Here is a 26,527-nt window from a genome sequence, read left to right as displayed (position 1 = left end):
ATCAGAAGGGAAACATGCTGAGGTTAAGATGGAGACATCGCTTCCCAGTGTTCAGGAGTATCAGCTTGAGGTCGCCAGGGGGGCACTGGGTCACACTTCAAGACACGCACGCAGCTCACAAAGAGAACAATTCAGACTAAGACTAACAGAAACAAACCTGTGATAAAACAATCCTAACAGCAACTATAGTAGTAATGATATACTTTTATCATGATAACTAACATACTAATAACTTCCTTATCAAGTGTAAAGACAGATAAAAATATATAAAACTCTAAAAAAAAGTAAGTTTCTTTCGGCTTGTCCCTTTCGGGGTCGCCACAGCGTGTCATCTCAGATGAACGCACATATGTTTGGCAAAAATAAGGGTAAAAAACAAAAATCACAAGATCAAACATTATAAGTGAAATTGGCACATTACAGAAATACAGATTGAGCAGATATTTACACAAGGTGCACATTGTGAGTTACTGCAGGCTTGATATGTATGGTAATTTCTTGAGTATAATGCGCCCCTGTTCACCTAAAAAAAAAAAAAAAAAAAAATCAGGAAAACTCTTCTACCAATGTACTATACGCACCACCAATTTGCCGCTACCCATATGCTCAGAATATTAGTAATGATCTGTATTTATATTTTGTTAGGTTTGTGGTTGTATAGTGAAGAAAATAAGTATTTGAACACCCTGCTATATTGCAAGTTCTCCCACTTACAAATCATGGAGGGGTCTGAAATTTTAATCGTAGGTGCAAGTCCACTGTGAGAGAGATAATCTAAAAGAAAAATCCAGAAATCACAATGTATGATTTTTTTTCAAACAATTTGTGCCATACAGCCGGAAATGAGTATTTGAACACCTGAGAAAACCAATGTTAATATTTGGTGGAGTAGCCTTTGTTTGCAATTACAGGAGTCAAACGTTTCCTGTAGTTGTTCACCAGGTTTGCACACACTGCAGGAGGGATTTTGGCTGTGTGCTTCGGGTCATTGTCATGTTGAAAGAACCAGCCTCAACCAATCTCACAATACATGGCCGTGGTCATCCTCTCCTTAAAATAGTGCAGTCGTCGTGTCCCATGTGCAGAAAAATATCCCCAAAGCATGATTCCAGCCCCATGCTTCACAGAAGGGATGGTGTTCTTGGGATGGAACTAATCGTTCGTCTTCCTCCAAACGCGGTTAGTGGAATTATGACCAAAAAGTTCAATTTTGGTCTCATCTGACCACGAAACTTTCTCCCATGACTCCTCTGTATCATCCAAATGGTCATTGGCAAACTTAAGACGGGCCTTGACATCTGCTGGTTTAAGCAGGGGAACCTTCCGTGCCATGTATGATTTCAAACCATGACGTCTTAGTGTATTACCAACAGTCACCTTGGAAATGGTGGTCCCAGCTCTTTTCAGGTCATTGACCAAGTCCTGTCGTGAAGTCCTGGGCTGATTCCTCATCTTTCTAAGGATTGTTGAGACCCCACAAGGTGACATCTTGAAAGGGGCTCCACTCCGACTGAGAATGACCGTCATGTTCAGCTTCTTCCATATTCTAATGATTGCTCCAACAGTCGACCTTTTCTTCACCAAGGTGCTTGACAATTTCTCCATTGCCCTTTCCAGCCATGTGGAGTTGTACAATTTTGACTCTGGTGTCTTTGGACAGCTCTTTGGTCTTGGCCATGTTATAAGTTTGAGTCTTATTGATTGTATGGGGTGGACAGGTGTCTTTATGCAGCTAACGACCTCACACAGGTGCATCTGATTCAGGATCACACATGGAGTGGAGGTGGACTTTTAAAGGCGGACTAACAGGTCTTTGAGGGTCAGAATTCTAGCTGATAGTCACGTGTTCAAATACGTATTTGCAGCTGTACCACACAAATAAATAGTTAAAAAATTCATACACTGTGATTTCTGGATTTTTCTTTTTAGATTATCTCTCTCAGAGTGGATATGCAGCTACGATGAAAATTTCAGACCCCTCCATGATTTCTAAGTGGGAGAACTTGCAATATAGCAGGGTGTTCAAATACTTAGTTTCTTGACTGTATTGTTTTTCAAAGGGTCTGTACCACAATGAATAATAACAATGCGCATGTGCTGATGTAGCGGTAATATAATCTCGGGACAGGCCACAGGACACGCTTGTCCTGGTCCCTGTAATTGTCTGAACACAATCCCTCAACCAACTAAAATAAATGCTCAATGATGGCACAACATTTTATTAATGCTATTAACACATATTTCAGTCTTAAAAATATAAACTCTTTAACATTGTTTATTAAACACTGCATTAAATATTTATGCATAAAACATTTGTGCATAGTTAAGTTTATCCACTCCATTACACATCCTAGGCCAAGCCTTCAAAAGAAGCATTATGACTCATCTCCAATCCGAAAAACATCTATAGTAGCTTTATTTGGTGCATCGCTGTGGAACTCATCATTGATGACTTGAAATATTTTTTTAATCCCCATAGTTTTGGTTGCACAGTGCAACTTCTCCCCCTCCATTCGGCCAATCCGTACTATCCTTCACAATGGCGTCAGGTGGCTATCAAAACAATGTGAGCTCAAACTACGTAGAAACGAGCACAATGGTCACATTTTTTAAAAAGTGGACATTTCAATGTGCTTTCCCATTTATTTTAATGTCCCTATGATGCTCTTATTACATAGTTTGAACTCATGTTGTTTTGATACTAAAGGAAATGAAATGTATAAAAGTTAATCAACAAGGCGATGTATTTACAATACTGCTTAATGTGTGAAAGTCTGTGGATGAAAAGTTGCAGTGTGAGAATGTGGCAAGAAAGTGATTACAGCAGATAGCGTGCTAGAACGGAATGTTCTTGACGGTTGGGTGGTGATGACCACAATCAGCAGGTGTGATGCGACGCGACGCTTGTCCCAGAGGGAGACGGGGGCAACAAAACATCAACAACCGCAGGCGGGAGGAGTCGGGCCACCATCCTGCGGACCAAAGAAGACCAATGAGAGAGCGCCAAGGATAACTAAAGGAGACGCATAACCAACAGTGAATTAGTAGATTGTACTTTTAAATTGTCCTGGGCAACTCGGATGTGTAGTACGTCGGCTGGAGGGAACAGAGACGTACAGCGTTGTAATGAGAGGGACCCAAGACCCAGGTTGTCATGATCCTGCCGCTTCAGCACGAGCTGTGCGGGTGTCCGCGCAGGTGCGCTGATTGGAAGGTGCACACCTGCGCCTCATGCAGCCTGAGTATGCTAGGGATTTATATAGGACCCGGTGACGACTGGTCCTCCGCCAGTTCGTTGAGCTTTATGTCCCGTTCCAGCACTCTCGTATTCCTGATTGAACCTGTGTGTACCGACCCTCGTCCGTTCTCCGACCAACCCCGTAAGCCTGACTCCTTCGATACTTCTGCCTGCGTTGATTGTTCTCCCGTGTACCGACTCCTGCCTGTCCGCTCATCTGCTCTCTTCGCCCGACATCACAACTACCCCTGCTGCACCGGACTGCCTGCTCGATCCCCGACCTTTGCATACAATAAACGTGTCTCTTCTTGAACTACCTTGCGTCTTCCGAGTTCCTGCATTTGGGTCCTACTCTCGTTTCCGATGGGACGTGACAAGGTGTTTGTTGAAGGAATAAATCCACTTGCGTGTGAAAACGCCGGCTTCCTGGTCCTTTCTTTGCAGAACGAGCGCGCAAATTGTTGGATGAGTGGTGGTCGGGTAAGGTCACAATTTGGAGTCAGATGATTAACGGATTTTTATATTGATCTAAAAATGATATCCAACAATACCCATCTTTGTTTCTGACTGTGGCGCAACTTCCGGGTTGCTGGCATCATCGGCACGAGTGATGACACATTTCTTTTAAAAGCAGCTGCACAACTAGCCATTGTAGTCGACATTTTTTTTTGTCTTAGTTTAAGTTTAAATGAACTCATGGGCAGTCGTTTATGATATTTGGTGCAGTACCAACAAGCATGCTACGCTAACAATCATAAATTGCAAGGTCCTGGAGGAGCTCTGAGAGCTCAGGTTTGGGGGTGCACATTACCATAATATATATAAATGTGGAACATAAGACATCGAATATCATATTGAAATGTATACGTTTTTTACCACGTTATCTACCTGTATACGACTATAAAATGTTATTGTATTTTTTATTTTTCATCCATACATAAATATAATGCGCACTATTAATTTTTTAAAGATATTTTTGGAAAGATTTGCGGATTATTTTTGAGAAATTACTATATATTGAATACTGGAGTTTTTGCATTAGTGTATTTCACATATTACAGCGAGTCATTGTTTTGGGCTCTAACAGCAGTTTGAAAAATAAATGTTTTTCAGTGTTTTTGTCCTGGTTTTAATGGTCCTAATCGGCCCCCTGATGGCAGTAGCACAAACAGAGTGGCCTGGGTGGAGGAGTCCTTCAGGATAGTAGTGGTTCTCCTACGGCAGTAAGAGCTGTGAAGGTCCTCCATTGTGGACAGAAGACTCCCAATGACCTTCTCAGTAATTTTGGTGACCCTCTGGAGTTTCTTCATTTTTGGAATTGTGCAGCTGGCAAACCACAATCACAGGGCAGCAGATGCACTGTAGGATGGAGCGGTAAAAAGATACAAGCAGTCTTGACTATGTTGTTCTTCCTGACGATTCTTAGAAAAGTTAATCTTTTTGTGTGCTTTCTTAGCCACCTTTGCAGTTCCTCGATGAAGTCACTAATCATTTCCACAAAGGTCCCGCTCGTGAAAATGGGCTGAATGTCCGTTTTGTTTTTTTCTGAAGTCTATCATGTACTCCTTTTGTTTTGGATGTGTCCAGTAGCAGGTTATAGTCTCTACATCACACAGTCATCTGGTCCACTTCATCCCAGTAAGCAGACTCATCACCTCCTGTGATGCAGCCTACCACTGTGGTGTCGTTAGCATACTTCATCAAGGTGTTGCTGGTGTGCATTGGAGAGCAGTCTGAAGTGTAGAGTGTGAAAAGTAGGGGGCTCAGCATGCAGCTAGTGCTGGGTGTGACAGGGTTCGCACGCGTCCCTAAAAGTCCCTAAAAAACCCAAAATTTTCGAAGGTGCATTTCGGGGCTCCTAAAAGTCCTTAAAATCCGCGAAAACCGGTCAAGCCCCTAAAAAGGCCTTAAATAATGAAAAATCAAAGGGAGGACCTTTACCGCCAAAATTCTCCCGAAAAGAAATTATCTTTTATTTAAAAAAAAATAGTGATCCGTCTGGCGTCGAAAACAGCCGGAAATTGTCAACGGAAGTCACCGTATTGACAACGAGTCGCCGTCTTGTCGTCGATATTCCATTTTTCGTTTCAGTGAGTCGGCATTTCACTTCGTCTTCGTTACGTCTTTCATCGATCCAACTTGTATCATGGGGAAATGCATTTTTCAAGATGCTTGGGTTGAAAGTAAGGAGTTTGTAAGCTGGGTTCGTCGAGATGCAAAAGATCGGCACATGTTTTACTGCCATCTGTGCAAGGAGAGCTACCAGCTAGGAAAGATGGGCGTCAAAGCGCTGGAGTCGCACCGGAAAAAAGGAGACACGCTGATTTGGCGAAGACTCTCTCATCTTCCGTCGGTATGAATCTGTTTCTAAAATATAAAGATAGTGAAGCATCAACTTCAGGCAGTGGTACAAGCAGTGCATGCCCACCTACAGTTGTCAGCCATCGACTTCAACCAGCCAGAAGTCAGGCTCTATGAACGTAGTTCAATACACGAAGGCGGACTCGTTAAAGGCAGAAATCGTGTGGACTTTAAAAGTGATCTGCAGCCATTACAGTTATAAATCGTGCGAAAATAATTCTAAAGTGTTTGCAGTCATGTTCCTAGACAGTGACATTGCTAAAAACTACCACTGTGGGGAAAGGAAGACTTTATACCTGGCTACATTTGGCATCGCTGCCCACTTTTCATCTCTACTGAGGCAGAAAGTGAAGGCTGAATCAAAGTATGTCCTCTTTGATGAGTCTCTAAATCATGAGATGCAAGAGAAGCAGCTGGACATTAATGTGCGATTGTGGATTGATGACTGGGTCTGCACTTGCTACCTCACCTCTGAATTCCTGGGACATTCAGCAGCAACTGATCTTAAGGAGCGTCTGGACCCTATCGTGTGTGACTTCGGTCACCAAAAGCTGCTCCAGCTCTCGATGGATGGCCCCAATGTTAATTGGAAGCTGTACAAATCAATTCAAAAACAAATAGAAAAGATGACCACCTGCCGTATGCTGCAGACTGGAAGCTGCGGTCTCCACATCCTCCATAACGCATTTCGAATCGGTTGGCAGGCAGCTGGATGGGGGGTGGAAGATTTTCTGTCCAGCCTCTACAACTTGTTTCGCGATGCACCTGCCAGGCGCGAGGACTTTAAACAAGTCACTGGATCCGACACTCTCCCTCTCATGTTCTGCAAGCACAGATGGCTTGAAGACATTAATGTGGCAGAGAGAGCCATCACCCTGATGCCACACGTACGAGATTATTGCGAGGCAGCAATGACGAAGAAGGTGACCTGCCCAACCAACAGCTCCTTCACTGTTGTTCAGAAAGCAGCACAGGACCCCATCTTTGTTGCCAAGCTTCACTTCTTTCTCATGTGCGCCAGGCTGGTGGAACTATTCTTGAAATTGTACCAGACTGACAAGCCTATGCTTCCCTTCATCGCAAAGGACATGGGCACCCTCATCAAGACTCTGATGGAAAAGTTCATCAAGCCTGAAGTCCTTAACGAAAAGGCAGCCTCCCTCACCAGCTTTGTCAAGATTAATGTGGGTGACCAGTCACAATGGGTGGATTTATCGAAAGTAGGCATTGGCTTTGCTGCTGAGAGACTGCTTCTGAAATCTGGCATTGCAACCGACCATGTAAAGCAGGAATTTAGAATGAGCTGCCAAACTTTCCTGGTAAAGATGATAGAAAAGTTGCTGGAGAAGGCCCCCATCATATACAGTTTAGTCCGCCTACTAAACTGGATGGACCCCCGGCACATTGCCATGAAAGATGAAAAGGAGAACAACAACAAAAAAACTCCCAAAAACCTTACACATCATGGTGGATCACTGAAGGGTGGAGGAAAGCAATTGCGGCAGGATTCTGTTCCAGTATTCCAGACTGAATGAAAAGATCCAAGAAGATGAGGAGATTAGGGTTGCTTTCTCTGACTTCAAAATCTCTAAGGACAGGCTGGACACGCTCTTCCACTCCACTCTGCATCAGCAGGAAAGCCAGCAGTTCCAGGAGCTATGGGGCGTCATAAAGCAGCTGCTGCTCCTGTCCCATGGACAGGCATCTGTGGAAAGAGGCTTCTCTACAAACAAGGAGGTCACCGAGGACAACCTAAGTAAGGAGTCGCTGATTGCTCTGAGGCAAATAGTGGAGGTGGTCCAGCAATATGGAGGGCCTGACATGGTGCCTATCACAAGGGAGCTGTTGGTCGCTGCGTCTTCTGCCAGAAGTATTTACGTCCAGCATCTAGAGGAGGAAAAGAAGAAGAAGGATGCATCAAAACAGGCAGAGAAGAGGAAGGCAGCTAAGGCAGAGATAGACACCCTCAAACCCCAAAAAGCCAGACTAGAGACATAGCTATGCTTATTGAGAAGGCTGACAGGTTGTGTGAGCAGGCAGAAGAAAAGAGGAAGCTGAGGTTTATCACCGAGGCCAATGCACTCAGAGACAGAGCAAAGGACAAGAAAGGCTCTTTGGCACCTCTGCAGCAGCAAATAGAGGATAGGCTCAAGGAGCTACAGTAGGGGTGCTGAGACAGACATCAGTAGAAGACATTTGTGTATATAGTTGCAATTGTAGTTAGAATCAGTTTTTCTGTATCCTGTTATGTGAAGACGTTGACAATGGTCATATCAATGAGAACTACTACAAGGGGCGACAGGTGATCACTGTCACAGGTACTGTGGTACTGGAACCTTTGATGAACCAAGAACAGCCGATGGCACCATTGGGTGAGTGTTTTTTCCTTACTCTTGATTTCCCACGATGGCCCTAAATTTTTCGTGTTGGCCCTAAATTTTTTCCGTGTCAGCCCTAAATTGTTCGTGTCAGCTCCTAAGAATGGCCCTAAAAAGCCCTTAAATTTTTTGGGTCGACTGAGTATGAACCCTGTGTGAAGGTGTGTGGGCCAATCCTGACCCTTTGTGAGTGTTCTGTTTAAAAAGTCTTTAATCCAGAGACATGTGGAGTGAGGTAGATCTAAGTTCAACAGTTTCCTAAGTAGGCTGTGTGGTAAGATTTTGTTAAATGCTCAACTGTAGACCACAAAGAGAAGGTGGTAGTAATTACCTTGTTTCGCCAGGTCGGACAGCGCTGTGTGTCGATCTCATTGCCTTCGGGTAACTGGTATTGATCCGAGCCAGGAATTATGACGGTCGTGATGGGACTCCTGACCATTTTTGATAAAAATTTAATCACCACAGTGTTACTGACCTGTTGATGCTGATTGTGGTTGGTTTCTTGCTAAGGGGGATGACAGTGGAGGTCCTCAGGCAGGATGGTACTGCAGAGTGTATCAGTAAAAGGTTGAAAATCCCAGTCAAAATTCCACCAAGATGGTCTCCACAGTCTTTCAAAACCCAACCTGGGATGCCATCTGGGCCGTTGCTTTCTGTGGGTTCACCCCGTTCAGTGTGCCGCTCACCTCATGCAACACCACCATAAGGCCGGGACTCCTTGCGGTTGCTGATGGCAGTGTAGCTGCTCCTGGTCATTCAGTCTCAAAGTAAGCAAAGAAGAGGTTAAGTTTCTCTGTCAGGTCATTGTCACCTTCAGCAGCTCTGTTGACTGGTTTGTAGTTGGTGGGTCTTGGACTGTGATGCTTGCTTGTCTGCTGTTGTTGCTGTCCAAAATGGTCATCGATCCTCCTCCTAAAATCTCCTTTGGCTTTCCTAATTACTCTCTTCAGGTTTTACATGGGCTATGCTGTAGCAAGGCCTGTCGCCAGTTCGGATGGTGATGTTTCTGTCCTTCACCAGCTGCTTCACCTCTCTGGTCATCCAGGGTATGGATGGATGACATGAATGCATTATTTTTTAGTCACTGATGTAGTCAGTCAATTCCAAATTTGCAATCTGTGTTCCAATAGGAGGAAACTCAACCCCCACCCACCCCCCATCAACAGACATTTCCAGTGTTTTGCCTAATTGGTCATTCTCATCCCTGATGGATGGATGAATGGAGGGATTTGGTTAGCTCAATAACAGTGTTTGAAGTTGGGTGTATCAAGTCCTTCTGTTTTATCTTTCTTAAGGGTAGATGGGCTAGTTCTGTTTTTCTCATTTTTTTAAAAATAAACCGTTGATGCCATCCATCCATCCATCCATTTTCTTCTTCGTTATCTGAGGTCGGGTTACTGAGGCAGTAACTCCTTTCTTCCCTCTCTCCAGCCACTTCAACCAGTTCTTTTGCATGAAATCCTGAGGTGTTCCCAGGCCAGCCCAGAGACATAGTCTCTCCAGCGTGTCCTGGATCATCCCTGGAATTTCCTGGTGGGACATGGCCAGAACACCTCATCAGGGAGGTGTCCACTGGGCATCATAATCAGATGCCCGAGCCACCTCATCTAACTCCTCTATATGTGCAGGAGCCCCTCCCAGAAAACCCATCTTCTCACCTTATCTCTAATGGAGAGCCTGGATGCCCTGCGGAGAAAACTCTTTTCAGCCACTTGTATCTGTAATCTTATCGTATCTTGTATCATTTGTGGGATCTTTTTCTTTCTGTCATAACCCAGTGCCCGTGAACATAAGGGAAGAAACTTAGATCAATCAGCAAATTGAGAGCTTTGCCTTTGAGCTTTGCTCCTGCGTCATCATAAGGGGCTGGCTGATACAATGTCCGGACGACTGGAGACACTGCACCTATCTGCCTTTAAACCTCCTGTTCCATTCTTCCCCCATTCTTGAACAAGCCCCCAAGATATTTATACTCCTGCACTTGGGGTAGGATCTCATCCCTGACCTGGAGAAGGCATGCCACTCTTCTCCGAATCGATGGTCTGAGATTTGAGTGGTTTGGATTTGGAGAACCACATCATCTGCACAAAGTAAAGATTTAATACTGAGGCCACCAAACCAGACTCCCTCTGCGGCTCATCTGCAACTAGAAATTCTGTCCATAAAAGTACTGAGCAGAATTGATGAATAAGGACATTTTTGGCAAAATCCAACCCTCACGGGAAACCAGTCGATTTTGCTGCCAGCAATCTTGACTAAACTCTCCCCGAGAGATGCAGTCGAATGCTTTCTCCCAGTTACCAAACCAAATATAGACTAGTTGGGCGAATTCCCATGCACCCTACTGGACCCTACTAAGGGTGTAAAAGTAGTCTATTGTTCCACAGCCAGGACGACCTAACCCTAACCTGCTGCTGAATCTGATATTTCACTTCTCGATGGAATCTCCTCTCCAGCACCCTTGAATAGACGTTACCAAAGACGCCTAGGACTGTGATGCCCCTGGACTTGGAACACACTCTCCAGTCCTCCATTCTTAAAAAAGAACCCAGTTTGCCAATGCAGAGGGACTGTCCCTGATGTTCATGCACTGTTGCAGAGGTGTGTCAATCAAGACTGCTCCAGATCAAGAACTTTCAAGAACTGAAGGTGAATCTCATCTACCACCAGGCCTTGCTCCCAAGGAACTTTTTTTTATCACCTCGGTGATTTTAGCCCCGGCAATAAGAGAGCCTCACTTCACGTTCCTCCCAATCACACCCTTCCAGTTGTCATCCTCATTGTCCACTTAAGCATTAGATTGAAGTCCCCCAGCCGAACAACAGAGTCCACAGTAGGAACACTCTCCAGCACCCCTTCCAAGGACTCCAAAAAGGGTGGGTACTCTGAAATGTTTGGTGCATAAGGACAAACAACAGTCACGACCCGTTAACGTACCTGAAGGCAGAGGGAGGCTACCCTCTCGTCCACTGGGGGGAACCCAAACGTGTAGGTGCAGAACTGGGAGCCATAAGTATATCCACCCCTGTTTGGCATCTCTCACCATCAGAAACTCCAGAGTGTAATAGAACCCAAGCTGTTTGTGGAGGGAAGCCAGAATATGTCGATTCAGAAGTTCTTAACACACACCTTGGGCTCCTCTGCTGTTACACATCCCTAGACCCAGCTTCTGTAGCCAGGGATTGGATTACCAAGGTCCCTGCCTTCAACCCCCACCCAGGTCAAACTGTACCTGACACCTATTGCTTCTCCCAGAGGTGGCGAACTGATGAGAAGGGGGAACCATGTTACCCTTTCAGTTTGTGCCCTGGCAGGCCCCCAAGGATCCAGGCCCACCCACTAACACTGGCGCCAGACGGAGTCCCGTTGGCCTGCATATGGGCAAGGGAAACCTAGATCCATTTATTTTATTTGTCATAGGTGGTTTAGATTATTTAAATAAGTTTTGCTGAGATATGTTTGCCTGGATATATTCCCTGTAGGAATAGGAAAATTTGGATTCCACAAGTTACATTAAAGGAACTTTTGTTAATTATGATGACAACATATTCTGATATTTGCAAAAATGTCCTAATGAGGTTAAAAACAGTTTAAAGTGATGACTTGGGTTCTTGTAAATAGAGAAGCATACCATCTACCTGGTATGTTCGTGGGGGGTGTTGGCTGGGATGGAGCTGGTAGACCACCCTGGGTTCCTCGGTGTGGGTGGTGTCTCTTCCAGTGGCCTGCTGTCATGTAGGCTCCTGGTCCCTTGCCTACCTCTTGTCATATTGGGGTGTGGTCCTCAGCCCCTGCAGTGCAAGTGCACCAATTATAGATCACTTCTGAAGGTTACTGTGGATGTGTCTGCAGATACTCACCTCTATGACTTGGTGTGGGGCCACTCAATGATTGCGATAAATAATTCATAACTTTCTGGGTATCCTCTTACTTGCACTATTTCTAAAAAGGTTTAGAATTTACATCCCCACTCCCCTCCACGCCTATGTTGTAAACCCTGGTCCACCACATCTGTCCTGCGTGCTTCCCCTCCTGTCCTTGTCCTGTCTAGTCCGATCCTGTATTGTCCTGTATTGTCAAACACTCCCCAAATCTAATGTTATTGCAGTAGGCGTATAATGATTTACCTTCCTCATCCTTGGTACAACTCATTTATGGTGTCATGGTACGCTTTGGTTCAGGCAGGGTGGGTTTACTTCCCACGCAATGACGGTGTGAATGTGAGTGTGAACGCTTGTTTGTCACTGTCCAAATTAAATTTTCCACAAAAATTCATCATAATACAAATAACTACAATAGCATACACAATAGCTACACCGTGGCATAGTAAAACAGTTCCGGCATTAAAATGATACAGATCCAGGTTTCTTTTTGACCTAACAGCCAAAAAGGACCCCCCAGCCTACCCAAAAAAAAAAAAAAAATCTGAGGATATTGTGATGCAATCCATAGAAATACAAGCTGACGAAACCTGTGTATACGGTATACACGCTAATGAATCTACAAAAAATTATTCGTGGAGTGATGTGAATATCTTCTTTCTTGAAGCAGGTATTTTGGCGTTTTTGTTTTTTACAGACTACTTCCAACATGTTCTCCTATCACTATTATCACTCATTAGTAAAAAACTTAAAACAACTTAAAAATACATCCACACTGTCAGGGTCATGGCCAGGCCATTGCCCTGGGTCGCGCTGCCTTTGGCAGCAGCTCCCCATCTGCGCCGTATGGACGCTAATTAGACCCCAGGGATTTAAGCCTTCAGTTTGTCTCTTGCATTTGCCAGTTCGTTGTGTTTTCTGTGTGTTTGACTGCACCATCGTGCGTGAGTACGCAGGCGTTTTGTAGTGCTTCCCTTCGTAACAGCGTTCCTTTGCTATCCTAGTCAAGTCTTGGTTTTGTTCATCATTCCAAGTTTTGCCTCATAGTCATTGGACCTCGTTTCATGTTTTTGGATCTTGAAGCTCATGAAACTTCATGTTCTTGTGCTTCCCCCTTTTTTGTATGTGTATGACCTTAGCCTGGAATAAAACCACCCTCAACATCATGTCCTTGCTTTGGAGTCCTGCATTTGGGTCCAGTCCCTTGCTGCGTGCCCGTGACAGAATGTGCTGGCCTTATATGCACCCAGTGGACTCCAAGCCAATTCATGCAAAGCTTCGAGCCAAAAGGGGTAAAGAGTTTGCTGCCCGTCAGGTGCAGCAGGCCGAGGAGTTTGCTGCCTACTCCCGCTGTATCCAGGATCAATGGCAGTGGAGAAATGCTGAATTTGCGGTTCTCATGGGCGGGCTTCAGTAGAAAGTAATCGGCAGGGTTTGTACGGGTCAGGGAATTTCTGGAATATCATGGAAAGAAACATTGCCTTTTTCAGGTCTTGGAAAGTCCGGTAAATAAAAAATATTTGGCTTGGGTCAGGGAATGTCATAGAATTTTTAGTCACTGTTACTTGACTGGCGTTATCACACTCTCAAATCTGCACAATCGAGCACGAAAAATCAAGCGTGTAAAATTTGTTACGAGTAGAAATACATAAGACATTCTCAGCGCACATGAAAACCAATCTAGCGTGGTGAACCACAGACTGACTTTTTTTTTCCCCAACACAGAAGCACAGGTCTCCTGATAGTTTATCTGACTCCGCCCACCTTCGGCTCTTAAAGGGGTATACTCATAATTACAAACGCCGTCCACTCACACAGTCTGAACAGCATAGAGCAAAGAGTTAGACATGCTGCTTGTGTTTACGCTTGATAATAATGGTAAAAATAAAAAGTGCTGTTGCTTTAATGAATGTCAAGTTATGTGAATAATGGAAGAAAAAATGGTTCAACTGGACGAGATTTTCTCTTTTTTTGAGTAAAAGAGGTCTGGTCTGAAGCCAAAGTAGAAAGTACAGAATGAGATGGTGTATAATGTTACAATTCCACTTTGGCACAGCCTGATCGAGGATGAAAGCACAGAAAATACAATGAATAAATAGCTAATGCTGTATTTTGAATATAGACAACATAACATTAACTTTAGATGAAAATGTATGTTCAACATGTAATTATAGTTTATCTTTTTAATAATCATAAGTTTCACAGTCATTATGATGCACCTACTACATTGATAAGCTTTGGCACTTATTTAAGTGAAAACACAATCATATAGCTGAAATATTGCTGTCTACCACAATCATACAATACTTGGAAAGTCATGGAAAATTCATGGAATTTTGATTCTCGGGAAGTGTATGAACCCTGAATCCACCAGCCGAGGCCCCCTTTCTTTTTGCTCTCGAGCCACAGCGGACTCTCACTTATGCCTCAGTCGCAATCGAGCCACAGCGGACTCTCGCCCACATCTCACTGGCAACCGAGCCACAGCAGACTCTTGCCTTCCGCTTTAGTGTGGACCGAGCCACAGCGGACTCTTGCTTCTGCCTCGGTGGCGACCAAGCCACAGTGGACCATTGCCCACACCGTGCTTGCAGTGGAACCACAACGGACCCTCATCCACGCCTCGCTGGCGACGGAACCACAGTGGACTCTCGCCCACATCTCGCTGGCTCCTCCTGCATGATTCCTGCTATGCCGTTGGGACCCCCCTCGTGGACGTCCGCCCGAGTTGCGCTGTAGGGACTCTGGTGCTTGGTGTTTTAGCTGGCCTCCTGAAATACTCAGCTAAGTTCCTCACCTTGGGTAGCCTGGATAGCCACCTGACAGACTGGGGTGGGGACTTGTACCCTCCTCCGGGGCCCCTTCTGCCCTCCCCTGGTTATTTTTTTGGTGTCGTTTTGTCGCGTCTGGGATCTGCGCCTTGTCAGGGGCATGGCCAAGTCACTGCCCTGGGCAGAACTGCCTGTGGTAGCAGCTCCACACCTGCACCGTATGGTAAGCCTCGAGATTTTCTCTTGCATTTGCCAATTCGTTGTGTTTTTTGTGTTGGACTGCATCATCGTGCGTGAGTACGCAAGCCTTTTGTAGCTTCGTGACAGCGTCCATGCGCCATCCTTGTCAAATCTTGATTTTGTTCATTTCCAAGTTTTGCCTAATAGTCATCGGACCTCGTTTCATGTTTTTGGATCTTCCTGCAGCCTCGCGTTTTTGTGCTTCCGCCTTTTTTGGACTGCTTACTTGTGTTTGACCTTAACCTGGAATAAAACCACCCTCAAAATCATGTCCTTGGCTCGGAGTCCTGCATTTGTGTCCAGTCCCTTGCTGCGTGCCCATGACATAGACTTTCAATCCACACAAAACAGTAGTTCAGTGAGTAAATTTCATTTGCTCTTGCTCAGTACAGGTCAGCTTGTGACAGACTGAAGTCTCTAAAATGTGGCTTGGCCAAATTCTAGCTGACAATGTAATATTTCATCAAGAAACAAGCCTAAATTACTACTGCATTTTTGGAGGGGAAGGGGGGGGGTTCCTGCACATTAGACAATTTTGACCTATGCAAAAAGTGCCAATGTTCACAGGATTAGATGGTTTCCTTTTTTTTTTTTTTGATGATTGGTTTAAGTACAAGTTTTAAATATTTTCAGTTTAATGTTATTTAGTTACTTAGTTATGGTGAATAGACACCGTTACTGTTTTTCCTTGATTGTTTAAAGGTTCGCCTGCATATACAGTGCCTTGTGAAAGTATTCAGCCCCCTTGAACTTTTCAACCTTTCACCTCATTTCAGGCTTCAAACGTGAAGATATAATTTTTTTTTTTTTTGTCAAGAATCAACAAAAAGTGGGACACAATCGTGAAGTGGAACAACATTTATTGGATATTTATACTTTTTTAACAAATAAAAATCTGAAAAGTTAGCATGCAATATTACTCAGCCCCCTTGCATTAATACTTAGTAGCGCCACCTTTTGCTGCAATCACAGCTGCAAGTCGCTTGGGGTATGTCTATCAGTTTTGCACATCGAGAGACCGAAATTCTTGCCAATTCTTCCTTGCAAAACAGCGCGAGCTCGGTGAGGTTGGATGGAAAGCGTTTGTGAACAGCAGTCTTCAGCTCTGCCCACAGATTCTCGATTGGATTCAGGTCTGGAATTTGACTTGGCCACCTCGATACGTTTATTTGTGAACCATTCCATTATGGATTTGACTTTATGTTTTGATCATTGTCCTGTTGGAAGATATATCTCTGTCCCAGTCTCAGGTCTTTGGCAGGTCTTTGTTTCCAGAATGATATTTGGGTCCATTCATCTTCCCATCAATTTTAACCATCTTCCCTGTCCCTGCAGAAGAAAAACAGGCCCAAAGCATGAGGCTTCCACAACCATGTTTGACAGTGAGGATGGTGTGTTAAGGGTGATGAGCTGTGTTGCTTTTAGGCCAAACATATTGTTTTGCATTGTGGCCAAAATGTTCAATTTTGTTTTCATCTGACAAGAGCACCTTCTTCCACATGTTGAAGGTGTCTCCCAGGTGGCTTGTGGCAAACTTTAAATGACGTTATGGATATCTTTGATAAATGGCTTTCTTCTTGCCACTCTTCCATAAGGCCAGATTTGTGCAGTGTACGACTTGTCCTATGTACAGACTCTCCCACCTCAGTCGTAGATCTCTGCAGTTCATTCAGAGTGATCATGGGCCTCTTGGCTGCATCTCTGATCAGTCTTCTCCTTGTTCGAGGTGAAGGTTGAGAGAGACAGCTGGGTCTTGGTAGATTTGCAGTGGTCTGCTAATAATATTGCGCACCCCACTTTTCAGTTTTTTATTTGTTAAAAAAGTAGAAATTATCCCAAACATTTTTTTCCACTTCACAATTGTGTTTCACTTATTGATTATTGAAAAAAAAAATCTCTCTCTCTCTCTCTCTCTCTCTCTCTCTCTCTCTCTCTATATATATATATATATATATATATATATATATATATATATATATATATATATATATTCTTTATGTTTAAAGCCTGAAATATGGCAAAAAGTTGAAAAGTTCAATGGGGCCGAATACTTTCACAAGGCACTGTATGTTCGTGTGATTGTGTGTCTTTGTCAATCTATAGATCAGAGGATGCAAACATGGCAGCGATATATTATGAGAAAATAGACGAAGAGGGACACCACTTTGGTCCAGACTCCCCTCAGATCAAAACAGCAGTGCAGCAACTGGACACAGCCATGCAGATGCTCAACAACAAAATGAAAGTTCGTAATCTGTAGATATTGTTAAAAATATAGTAAATGTTTACTTTTCTTGTTACATAATCAGTTGTCATTGTATTTTTTGCAGGAGAAGAACATGGTGAATCAGGTCAATGTTGTGCTATTTTCAGACCATGGCATGACAAAAATTCAATGGATGGACAAGGTTATCGAGTTGGACAAGTATATCAACATGTCAGACATTGTCAAAATGATGGACAGAGGAGTAATTGTTAGTATATGGGTTAAAGAAGAGAAGTTCCAAAAGGTGACACAATAGGATTTGTTATGAAACTCTTGCTACTTAAAAAAAAAAGTTAAACAATTAAAGTGAATAACGTTCCACGATCAGGTTGTGTTAAAAAAAAAAGATCAAAGCCAATGCATATAACTAGTGAAAAAATACAATGCACAATCACAAAGTAAGAAGCCCAATTTAGTTTAACCTGCTGACAAAAAAAAATCAATTTTCAGGTTATTTTTTTGACTTGATTTAACCCTCACAAATTTAAGGCCTTAAATCAAATTAGACTGATTACTTTTTTTACTGCCCATCACATGTTTTTTTTTTTTTTTTTTTAAATGGAGATGGATAAAGATGTTGCATCAGAGCCTGTATGTGCTTCACATTTTTTTCAGGTGCATGCAGCTTTGTCCAAAGTCCCAAACATGCGTGCTTATGCCAGAGACGAAATCCCTAAACGCTTTCATTATAAAGGAGGAAAGTTTGTTGCCCCTTTGACACTGATAGCTGCGCCAGGATGGTTCATTGCTCAGGTATATCATCATTAAGTCTTGGTATACTAGATTCATTGTACTCAAACTAGACAAAAATATATAGGTCCAAATATTTTTGAAAGATAAAATTAACCATTACTTCATATTAATGTTCATACAGTTGTACCTCTACTTACGAACAATCTAGTAACAAATAAATCAGGTTACGAAACGCCTCCTCGGAAAAACATTATCTTAAGTTGTGAAGGAAATTCAGAATATGAAACGAAAAAATAGGCGCTGGGTTCCCCAAATTCCACCGAACGTAAACATCCTGTAACCTGATTTGTGTGGCACGATACAGCCGCCCTACCATTGGCTATTGCCATAGCATCTTCCTGGCATCCCAGTGGCTAGCAGGAACTTCACTCATTACCCATATTGCTTTTTGATTCCTTTGGACACTCGACCATCACCAAATTACACTAGTGCTGTTACAAGCTAAAGCACATTGGAAAAGTACATGTTTTTGTTTGTGTTTTTTGCAAGTTTATTCATCTTTCTTCACCATTGGCCACAAGAAACTTTTGTGGAATTAAGTTGTCTGCGTGCGTACATTCGTATGTATGTGTTCTCTCAACCGGCAAAGTTTGCCTCCTCTTCTGTCCCCCATGATGCCTTTTTCTTGTCGCTCACCCTTCTTTTGGAATAGTCGCGCAACCCCAAATGAACATATTTTTTTTCATTATTATTTACGTTATGTACTTTAAATGCTTTCACGGGCGTGTCCTTCCTCGACCTGGTGCGCACCAGCTCCGATAAGAAGATGCTCCCACCTGCCTATTGTTTCGTTAATTACGGTCCTGATATATTCCCACGCATGGGGTCTGGTCATTGCCAGGTCGTTAGACTCTCATGTCACGTTCCCGCAACTTCATGTCCTTGTCCTTGATGATCTGTGTGTCGAACCCTGCCTCGTTGATGACTCTGCCTCTCCGCCTTGTGCCGACCTTGGACTGAATAAATTCCTGGTCTCGTGAGTCATGCATTTTGGGTTCAGCCTCGTGTTCTGGTCATGAAAAATGCTTATTTTTTGGCGGGTGGGGGGTTCGGGCGGCTTGGAACAGATTGGCTATTTACATGTAAAATGCGCTTCTACTTGCAAAAATTCATGAGACGAAACGGTTCCCGGAACAGATTAATTTCGTAAGTAGAGGTATCACTGTATTCTTTTCAGATGCTCTGTATATTTAATGCTTGTGAATCTATCTTGTCCAGAATAAGGCTAATCTCCAATACTGGAAAAATGACTCCAGTATGCAGCCCTTGGCATGGCAAAATGGGTGGCATGGTTACGATAACCAATTTCATGACATGGATGGCTTTTTCTTGGCAGCAGGACCTGGTACTGCTCATACATTTTGCATCACATTTCTAAGGCAAAGACAGACATGACAGCTTGGCATTTTTATTCATAATGGAACCTCTGAGTTACCAACAGAATCCTTTCAGGGATGCTGTGCCTCCCAATACTGTAGTTCAGATTTTTTAAAAAGGGAGAAAAAAAGAATAGAAAGTAATAAAAATTAAATTGATTCGTTCTTGGAGTATCATAAAAACATTTACAAAATATGAAGCCAATGTTTTGTATTAGTCCAAACTCAGTTTAAATGAAGTTGGGACAATGCGTCAAACACAAATTAAAACAACTTATGATGACTTAAAAATCTAGTTCAACTTATATTTTACTGAATACACTACAAAGACAAGATATTTAATGTTCAAACTAATAAACTTCATTGTTTTTTTGCAAATAATCACTAACTTAGAATTTTATGGCTGCAGCATGTTCCAAAAAAAGGTTCAGCAAATCTGGAGAAATCCCTACATGTAGGCAGCAAGGCCAACAATCACCATTGAATGCTCATGACTTTCTATCCCCTCAGGCAGCACTGCATCAATAAAACTGAATCAATATGTGAAGGATATCACCATGTGGGCTCAGGAACACTTTAGAAAACCAAAGTCATTAAATACAGTTCAGCGGTACACCTATAAGTGCAACTTAAAACTCTATTATGCAAAGCAAAAAGCATTGATCAACAACACCCAAAAAGGCCGCCAGCTTCTCTGGTCCCAAGCTAAGATGGACTGATGCAAAGTGGAAAAGTGTTTTGTGACCGAGTCATACATTTGAAATTGTTTTTGGAAATTCGTGTGCTCTGCACCAAAGAACCATCCGGACTATTATGGATGCAAAGTTCAAATGCCAACATATGTGGGGGTGTGTTAGTACCAATGACATGGGTTGCTTACACATTTGTGAAAGCAGCATTAATGTTGAAAGGTACATACAGGTTTTGGAGAAATATATGCTGGCAATTCAAAGTTAGGTAGATAAGTAGTAGTTAAGTAGGTAGATTCAAAGTTAATGATTATCAGTTTGAACATTAACTATCTTGTCTTTGTAGTGTATTCAAATAAATAGAGGTTGAACATTATTTCCAAATGTAGTGTTTTTATTTTTTAAACAAACTGTCCCAACTTAATTGGGATTGAGTTTGTATAATTACTAGTGGAAAAATAAATTTTACTCACTTCAAATTATATATATATAGATATAACTTGTTCCATGTATCCCTTTTATTAAAAAAAACCTTCGGCGTAAAAAGAAGAATCCAATCAATATAGACTATATTTGAGAAGTACTGGAGGCGATTTGCGGATAGCTAATTAGCAGCTAGCACTAGTTAGCCGATGTGAGTGGCCCACTGCAGTATGTGGACTGTAACACCTTTTAAGCCCTCATCATTGTAGAGCAGGGGTGCTCAGACTTTTTTACCCCAAGATCTACTCAATCATCCAGCCTCTCGCAATCGAGGGGGGGTGTATGTGACTTTTTTTTTTTTTTTTTTTTTTGGAATGACTAATGATGAAATAGAAGGACCAAGTCACAAAGATCAAACACATTTATTTTTAGGTATATTGAGGATTCTTTATGTGTAAATTTATGTTTGTGTGCCTAGCATAAGCACATGAGCCAATATTACACAACGTAATTAAACATTTTTTGCAACTCTAAGTTCACGTTGATGATCACTAAACATCACACGAATAAAAATGCACAGCTGGGCTGTGTCACTCACGTCCGTCCGTGGATTCGTCCAACTGCAATGAGAAACACACAATCTCCGATGTCCTTCCACACATCAGCCATGGCTTCACAGCGCATTTACAACTGGAGAGATTTTATTGCAGATATTACCGCCTTATTTTTAAAAGATCCTCTTGGAAGGACTTCTTGTTAATAACGATGATGTGACAAACCTGCAAACAATGCTTCGGTGGCAGCTTCTGCTGTTGAACTATATTGTGTGAAAAGTGACTGCTGTGCGGCCAATTGGGATTTTACTTCGTTCACTTTCCTCATTCTCAGCTTGCTTTTCGGCGGAATGTCGGTGTCGTATTTTCCATAAACAGTTCGAAAAAGCCGTTACACATTTCACTACACTGGCAGATGAGGCAAACACGCTTCAAAAATGACATCATGAAAAATTTGTCCGCCTCCCTTTCCGTATAAAAGTGATATGTTTCTTCTTTACTGCAGCATCCATACCCATGTTTAAGATTTCTTAAGCAAGAACTTAAAATGGGGCGGAACTCACTGACAGTGTGTTTTCCTGTACTGTCGTTGTGTGGACGTGCGTGGTGAGCTAAAGTTAAAAAAAAAAATACGGCTGATGTCTGTTTTTTTTTTTTTCTCGCCACGCCGTCGCTATCGACCGAAACTGCCTCCCGATCGACACATTGAGAACCCCCTGTTGTAGAGCATGCTTCTAAACTGATGATGTATCTATCTATCTACACAGCTGAACCGCAAAGTTATGAGCAGACACTCTTCTTGTGGTGGGGCTAGTTTGTAAATTAGCCCAACTATGTTATCACAATCCAGCAAAAAAGTCTAAACAGTTGGCTCACAGACATATTTTTGTATATGGGCAGCTCACAGATGATTTTTTGGGGTTGGTGGACAGGTATTTTAGAGACCCAAGTATATGTATACAGGCAACTAGAAATACATATTCTATAAGACTGTCACCTTTAAGAACTTATCAATACACTTCAGCGGTCCCCATATGTAACATACTACAGCATTCAACTTCTTTTTACTTCTGCTTGTCACTTTTTTTATGATACATTTTGAAATCTGGCATGGGCTTACGAGAGCACTTGAAGTTGTACTAGACTGTTCATTCTTTTTTTCTCCCTATTCCTTCATGTAAAAATAGTATTTGAAAAAAAACAACAATAGAATTTACTGTACTTTGAGTAATTTTAACTTAACCTCCAACCAGAAAATAAATAAGAGGCAAATGTTGTTCAACTTTAACAGTGACAACATTGAAAAAGAGAAAATTACTTTTCGATTTAGGAAATTCTGTGCTCATCACCGATTGTCAATAATAAACACTTGGTTCCGTTATACAATCTTGTATTAACATTTGTGCATGCCAAAGCTTTCATTTTGGTTGAATGATTTCCTCTCCTTTTCATGTAGACTTCAAGCAGAATTTCCATGCTGCTCCTATCCAAGCTGTTGACGTTTATAACGTGTTGTGCCACACACTGGAAGTGAAACCTTTGCCAAATAATGGCTCCTGGTCTCGGGTTGAGAATCTCCTCAACAGCTCTGATAGTCTGCACTTGCCCACAACCCAGTGGATCTGCTTGATGGCTTTATTAGGAACCCTGCTGGCACTGTGCCAATAAAAGACACCAGAGACAAATGATTTTGTCTATAGATTGCATCTCTACAACTGTGTTATTGGAATTTTGATTGGTGTTTAGGTTTGAAAATCCAAAGATTCTTAAATATATATATAATGTGTGATTAAGAAGGACAAAAAGATATATGAAAGAAAGATAAAATACAGATACAAGTAGCAATGATCCTACATATAGATGTTTTTTTCTTTTTTTTTTTAATTACAAATGAATGTCTTCTATGAGTCTTTTCAATAACCCAGGAGCAGAAAACTAAGGTGAGACTACATCTCATGATCCAGGAGAAATGCAACTTTAGAACGTTGTAAATATTTTGCTATTCAATTCCGAATTGCATACCTTTCTTGTATGGTTCTATAAATGTTATTTCGTTTGAAACACACAGTACTTGTCTTTGATATTGTCAACATTTTATTACCTAGCCACTAAATGTGTAGATACAGGATGGGATAAGGTACAAAGATATTCTGAAAAACTCAGCATTGCACTCTATTGATGACAACAGAATAAGGAAAAGTTACTTGCTTTATGGCCATAAGGTGTCTCACAATGGTGTGCCATTTCATTACCCACACATTTAAGTTTCACTGTTTAAAAAAAAAAAGAAAAGAAAAGGTTGTCTTTGTGTGTGAGTGTAAAAGTGTTGGTAATTTATTTTGACTATATTATTCCATTTTTAGATGATAGTATGTTCCCCAGCCCTTGTGAGGGTAAGTGGCTGAGATGATGGATGGATGGATGTTATGTTACCATATTTGAACAGTAAATGTTACCCCCCAGTCCAGTCTGTCTGGTGGCCATCCAGGCCACTCAAAGCGAGGCGTCTGGCCGAGCAGGTCAGGAGGTCGGCCAGGACGTCCTCGAGGAGGAATCCGAAGGCATAGTGGGAACCAGACGGGAGCAGGTCACAGCTCCGGACGAAGACCTCCCAAGACTTTGTCGCGAGTCATTGGATGCCGCAGGTCGGTCGACGCTGAGATGGCGTTGTGAGGCGGCCAAGGATCGGTCACCATTGAGGCGTAGTCATCAGGTGGCCGACGGTCGGTCGCCATCGAGGGGTGGGCATCAGGCGGCCGTGGACAGGTTGCCGCCGGAACAGGAATGTGAGGCGGATGCGAATGGGTCGCCGCTGGAATAGGAACGTGAGACGGCCGAGGACGGGGTACTGCCAGAACGGGAACGTGGGGCAGCCGTGGACAGGTCGCCGCTGGGACAGGCGGCTGTGAAGTCATCGCCGCCGGGACAGGCAGCCGTGGCTCGGGTGTGGGTTGGGGTGTCCATGGCTTGGCAGTGGGTCAGTCACTAAATTTATTTCTCTCAATTGTGTGTTTAGTCTAAGTGACTTACTGTGATTTAACAAGGGCGGCAATTACCTTTTCACAGAGGGTCAGAATGGTTTTTTTTTTGTGCCTTAACAAATCAGATTGTCATTTGAAAATTGCATTTTGTATTTCCTTGGATTGTCCGAGTGATATAGTGATATATCCTTGAACTACTAATGAGGGCCATTGTGGTTTGAATCCCCTCCATCCACATATCCTTTAAATTGCCATATCCTTTATATTTTTAACACAGCAAGGATGTGATTTGTGTACCTAGTGTGCTGACTGTGTTTATTGTGATTGCTTTCATTTGACCTTAACTTTAGCATAGAGTAGGTAGTATGTAAATTGTGTATCTTTTGTGTTGACTTTGTTTATTGGATTGCTTCTTTTTGATTATCTCCAGCCCGTTGGGCAGCACATTATTGTGCGACCTGTCGGCCGGTCCCAAGTCCGGATAAATGCAATAGGTTGCGTCAAGAAGGGCACCCGGCGTAAACCTGTACCAAACACATATGACCATTCATGAATTCTACAACAGTTAGGTCGTGTCCCAGGCTTCCTACACCCCCACCTGGAAATGTTAATCTACAAAGCGTAGGTAGAAATTCAGATAATGTAAATCAAAGACAAAAAAGAGGAGGAAAGCGGCTTAGTCGGAAGAAGAAGAGGAATGCACAAACACTGCAGCTGTGTGTAGGGACTTTGAATGTCAGGACGATGACAGGAAAACCTCAGGAGTGAGTTGACATGATGATTAGGAGAAAGGTTGATGTATTATGCATCCAAGAGAGCAAGTGGAAAGGGAGTAAGGCTAGAAGTTTAGGTGCAGGGTTTAAATTATTTTATCATGGAGTAGATGGGAAGAGAAATGGAGTAGGGGTTATTTTAAAAGAAGAGTTGGCTAAGAATGTCTTGGGGGTGAAAGAGTATCAGATTGACTGATGGGGCTAAAATTTGAAATTGAGGATATTTTGTATAATGTGATTAGTGGCTATACCCCACAGGTAGGATGTGACCTTGAGTTGAAAGAGATATTCTGGAAGGAACTAGACGAAGTAGTCTTGAGCATCCCAGAGAGAGAGTTATAATTGGTGCAGATTTCAATGGACATGTTGGCGAAGGAAACAGGGGCGATGAAGAAGTGATGGGTAAGAACAGCATTCAGCAAAGGAACTTTGAGGGGCAAATGGTGGTGGACTTCACAAAAAGGATGGAATTGGCAGTGGTGAACAATCATTTAGTAGTTAATTATGAGTGTAACATAGAGTGACCTACAAGAGCAGTGGTAGAAGCATGCAGGTGGATTATATTTTGTGCAGACGGTGTAATCTGAAGGAGGTTACCGACTGTAAGGTTGTGGTGGGGGAGAGTGTAGCTCTACAGCATAGGATGGTGGTGTGTAGAATGACTCTGGTAGTCGGTAGGAAGACTAAGAAGACGAAGGTAGAGCAGAGAATCAGGTGGCGGAAGTTGAGAAAGGAAGAATGTTGTGTGGCCTTCTGGAAAGAGGTGAGACAGGCTCAACATGGACAGGAGGAGCTCCCAGAAGAATGGAATACTACTGGCAAGGTATTCAGAGAGGCAGGCAGAAGAGTACTTGGGGTGTCTTCTGGTAGGAAAGGGGAGAAGGAGACTTGGTGGTGGAAACCCAAAATAGAAGAAGTTATCCAAGGTAAGAGATTAGCGAAGAAGAAGTGGGACACAGAGAGGACTGAGGAGAGCCGGAAGGAATACATTGAGATGTGTCGTAGGGCAAAGGTAGAGGTGGCGAAGGCTAAACAAAAGGCATATGACGACATGCACTCCAGGTTGGATATGAAATAAGGAGAAAAGGAGCTCTACAGGTTGGCCAGACAGAGGGAGGGACATGGGAAGGATGTGCAGCAAGTAAAGGTGATTAAGGATAGCGATGGAAATATGTTGACTGGTGCCCGTAATGTGCAAAGCGGATGGAAAGAATACTTTGACAAGTAAATAATTGAAGAAAATGGGAGAGAAGGTAGAGTAGAAGAGGCAAGCGTGAACGACCGGGAAGTGGCAATGATTAGTAAGGAGGAAGTTAGAAAGGCACTGAATAGAATGAAAAATGGAAAGTCAGTTGGTCCCAATGACATACCAGTGGAGGTATGGAAGCAATTTGGTGAGGTGGCTGTGCAGTTTTTGACCAACTTATTCAATAGAATCCTAGCGGGAGAGAAGATGCCAGAAGAATGAAGGAAATGTGTGGTAGTCCCTGTTTTTAAGAACAAAGGCGATGTTCAGAACTGTGGAAACTACAGAGGAATAAAGATGATGACCCACACAATGAAGTTATGGAAAAGAGTAGTGGAGGCTAGACTCAGGACAGAAGTAAGTATCTGCGAGCAACAGTATGGTTTCATGCCTAGAAAGAGTACCACAGTTGCATTATTTGCCTTGAGGATGCTCATGGAAAAGTACAGAGAAGGTCAGAAGGAGCTACATTGTATCTTTGTAGACCTAGAGAAAGCCGATGACAGAGTACCAAGAGAGGAACTGTGGTACTGCATGCGCAAGTGGAGTGTGGTGGAGAAATATGTTAGAATAGAACAGGACATGTATGGGGGCAGC

The 26,527-nt window shown here is 42.8% G+C and overlaps 1 protein-coding gene across 3 annotated transcripts in view; it reads left to right on the top strand.

Moving 5' to 3' along the window:
- The window catches only part of enpp6 (ectonucleotide pyrophosphatase/phosphodiesterase 6), a 72,555-nt gene extending 46,030 nt beyond the window's left edge, over positions 1-26,525 (top strand). For all 3 annotated transcript variants that reach the window (XM_061835855.1, XM_061835856.1, XM_061835857.1), the window contains 5 exons: positions 16,973-17,114; positions 17,200-17,379; positions 17,751-17,888; positions 19,107-19,233; positions 22,387-26,525. In XM_061835855.1, coding sequence (XP_061691839.1) covers positions 16,973-17,114; positions 17,200-17,379; positions 17,751-17,888; positions 19,107-19,233; positions 22,387-22,598 — 799 coding nt within the window. In that variant the 3' untranslated portion in view covers positions 22,599-26,525. The remainder of the gene's footprint in view (positions 1-16,972; positions 17,115-17,199; positions 17,380-17,750; positions 17,889-19,106; positions 19,234-22,386) is intronic.
- The last annotated feature ends 2 nt before the right edge of the window (positions 26,526-26,527 follow it).

The sequence above is a fragment of the Syngnathoides biaculeatus genome, chromosome 11 (genome assembly GCF_019802595.1).
Source record: "Syngnathoides biaculeatus isolate LvHL_M chromosome 11, ASM1980259v1, whole genome shotgun sequence".
NCBI lineage: Eukaryota > Metazoa > Chordata > Actinopteri > Syngnathiformes > Syngnathidae > Syngnathoides > Syngnathoides biaculeatus.
The sequence above is the reverse complement of the archived record's forward strand: the minus strand, read 5'-3'. Positions and strand labels throughout refer to the sequence as shown.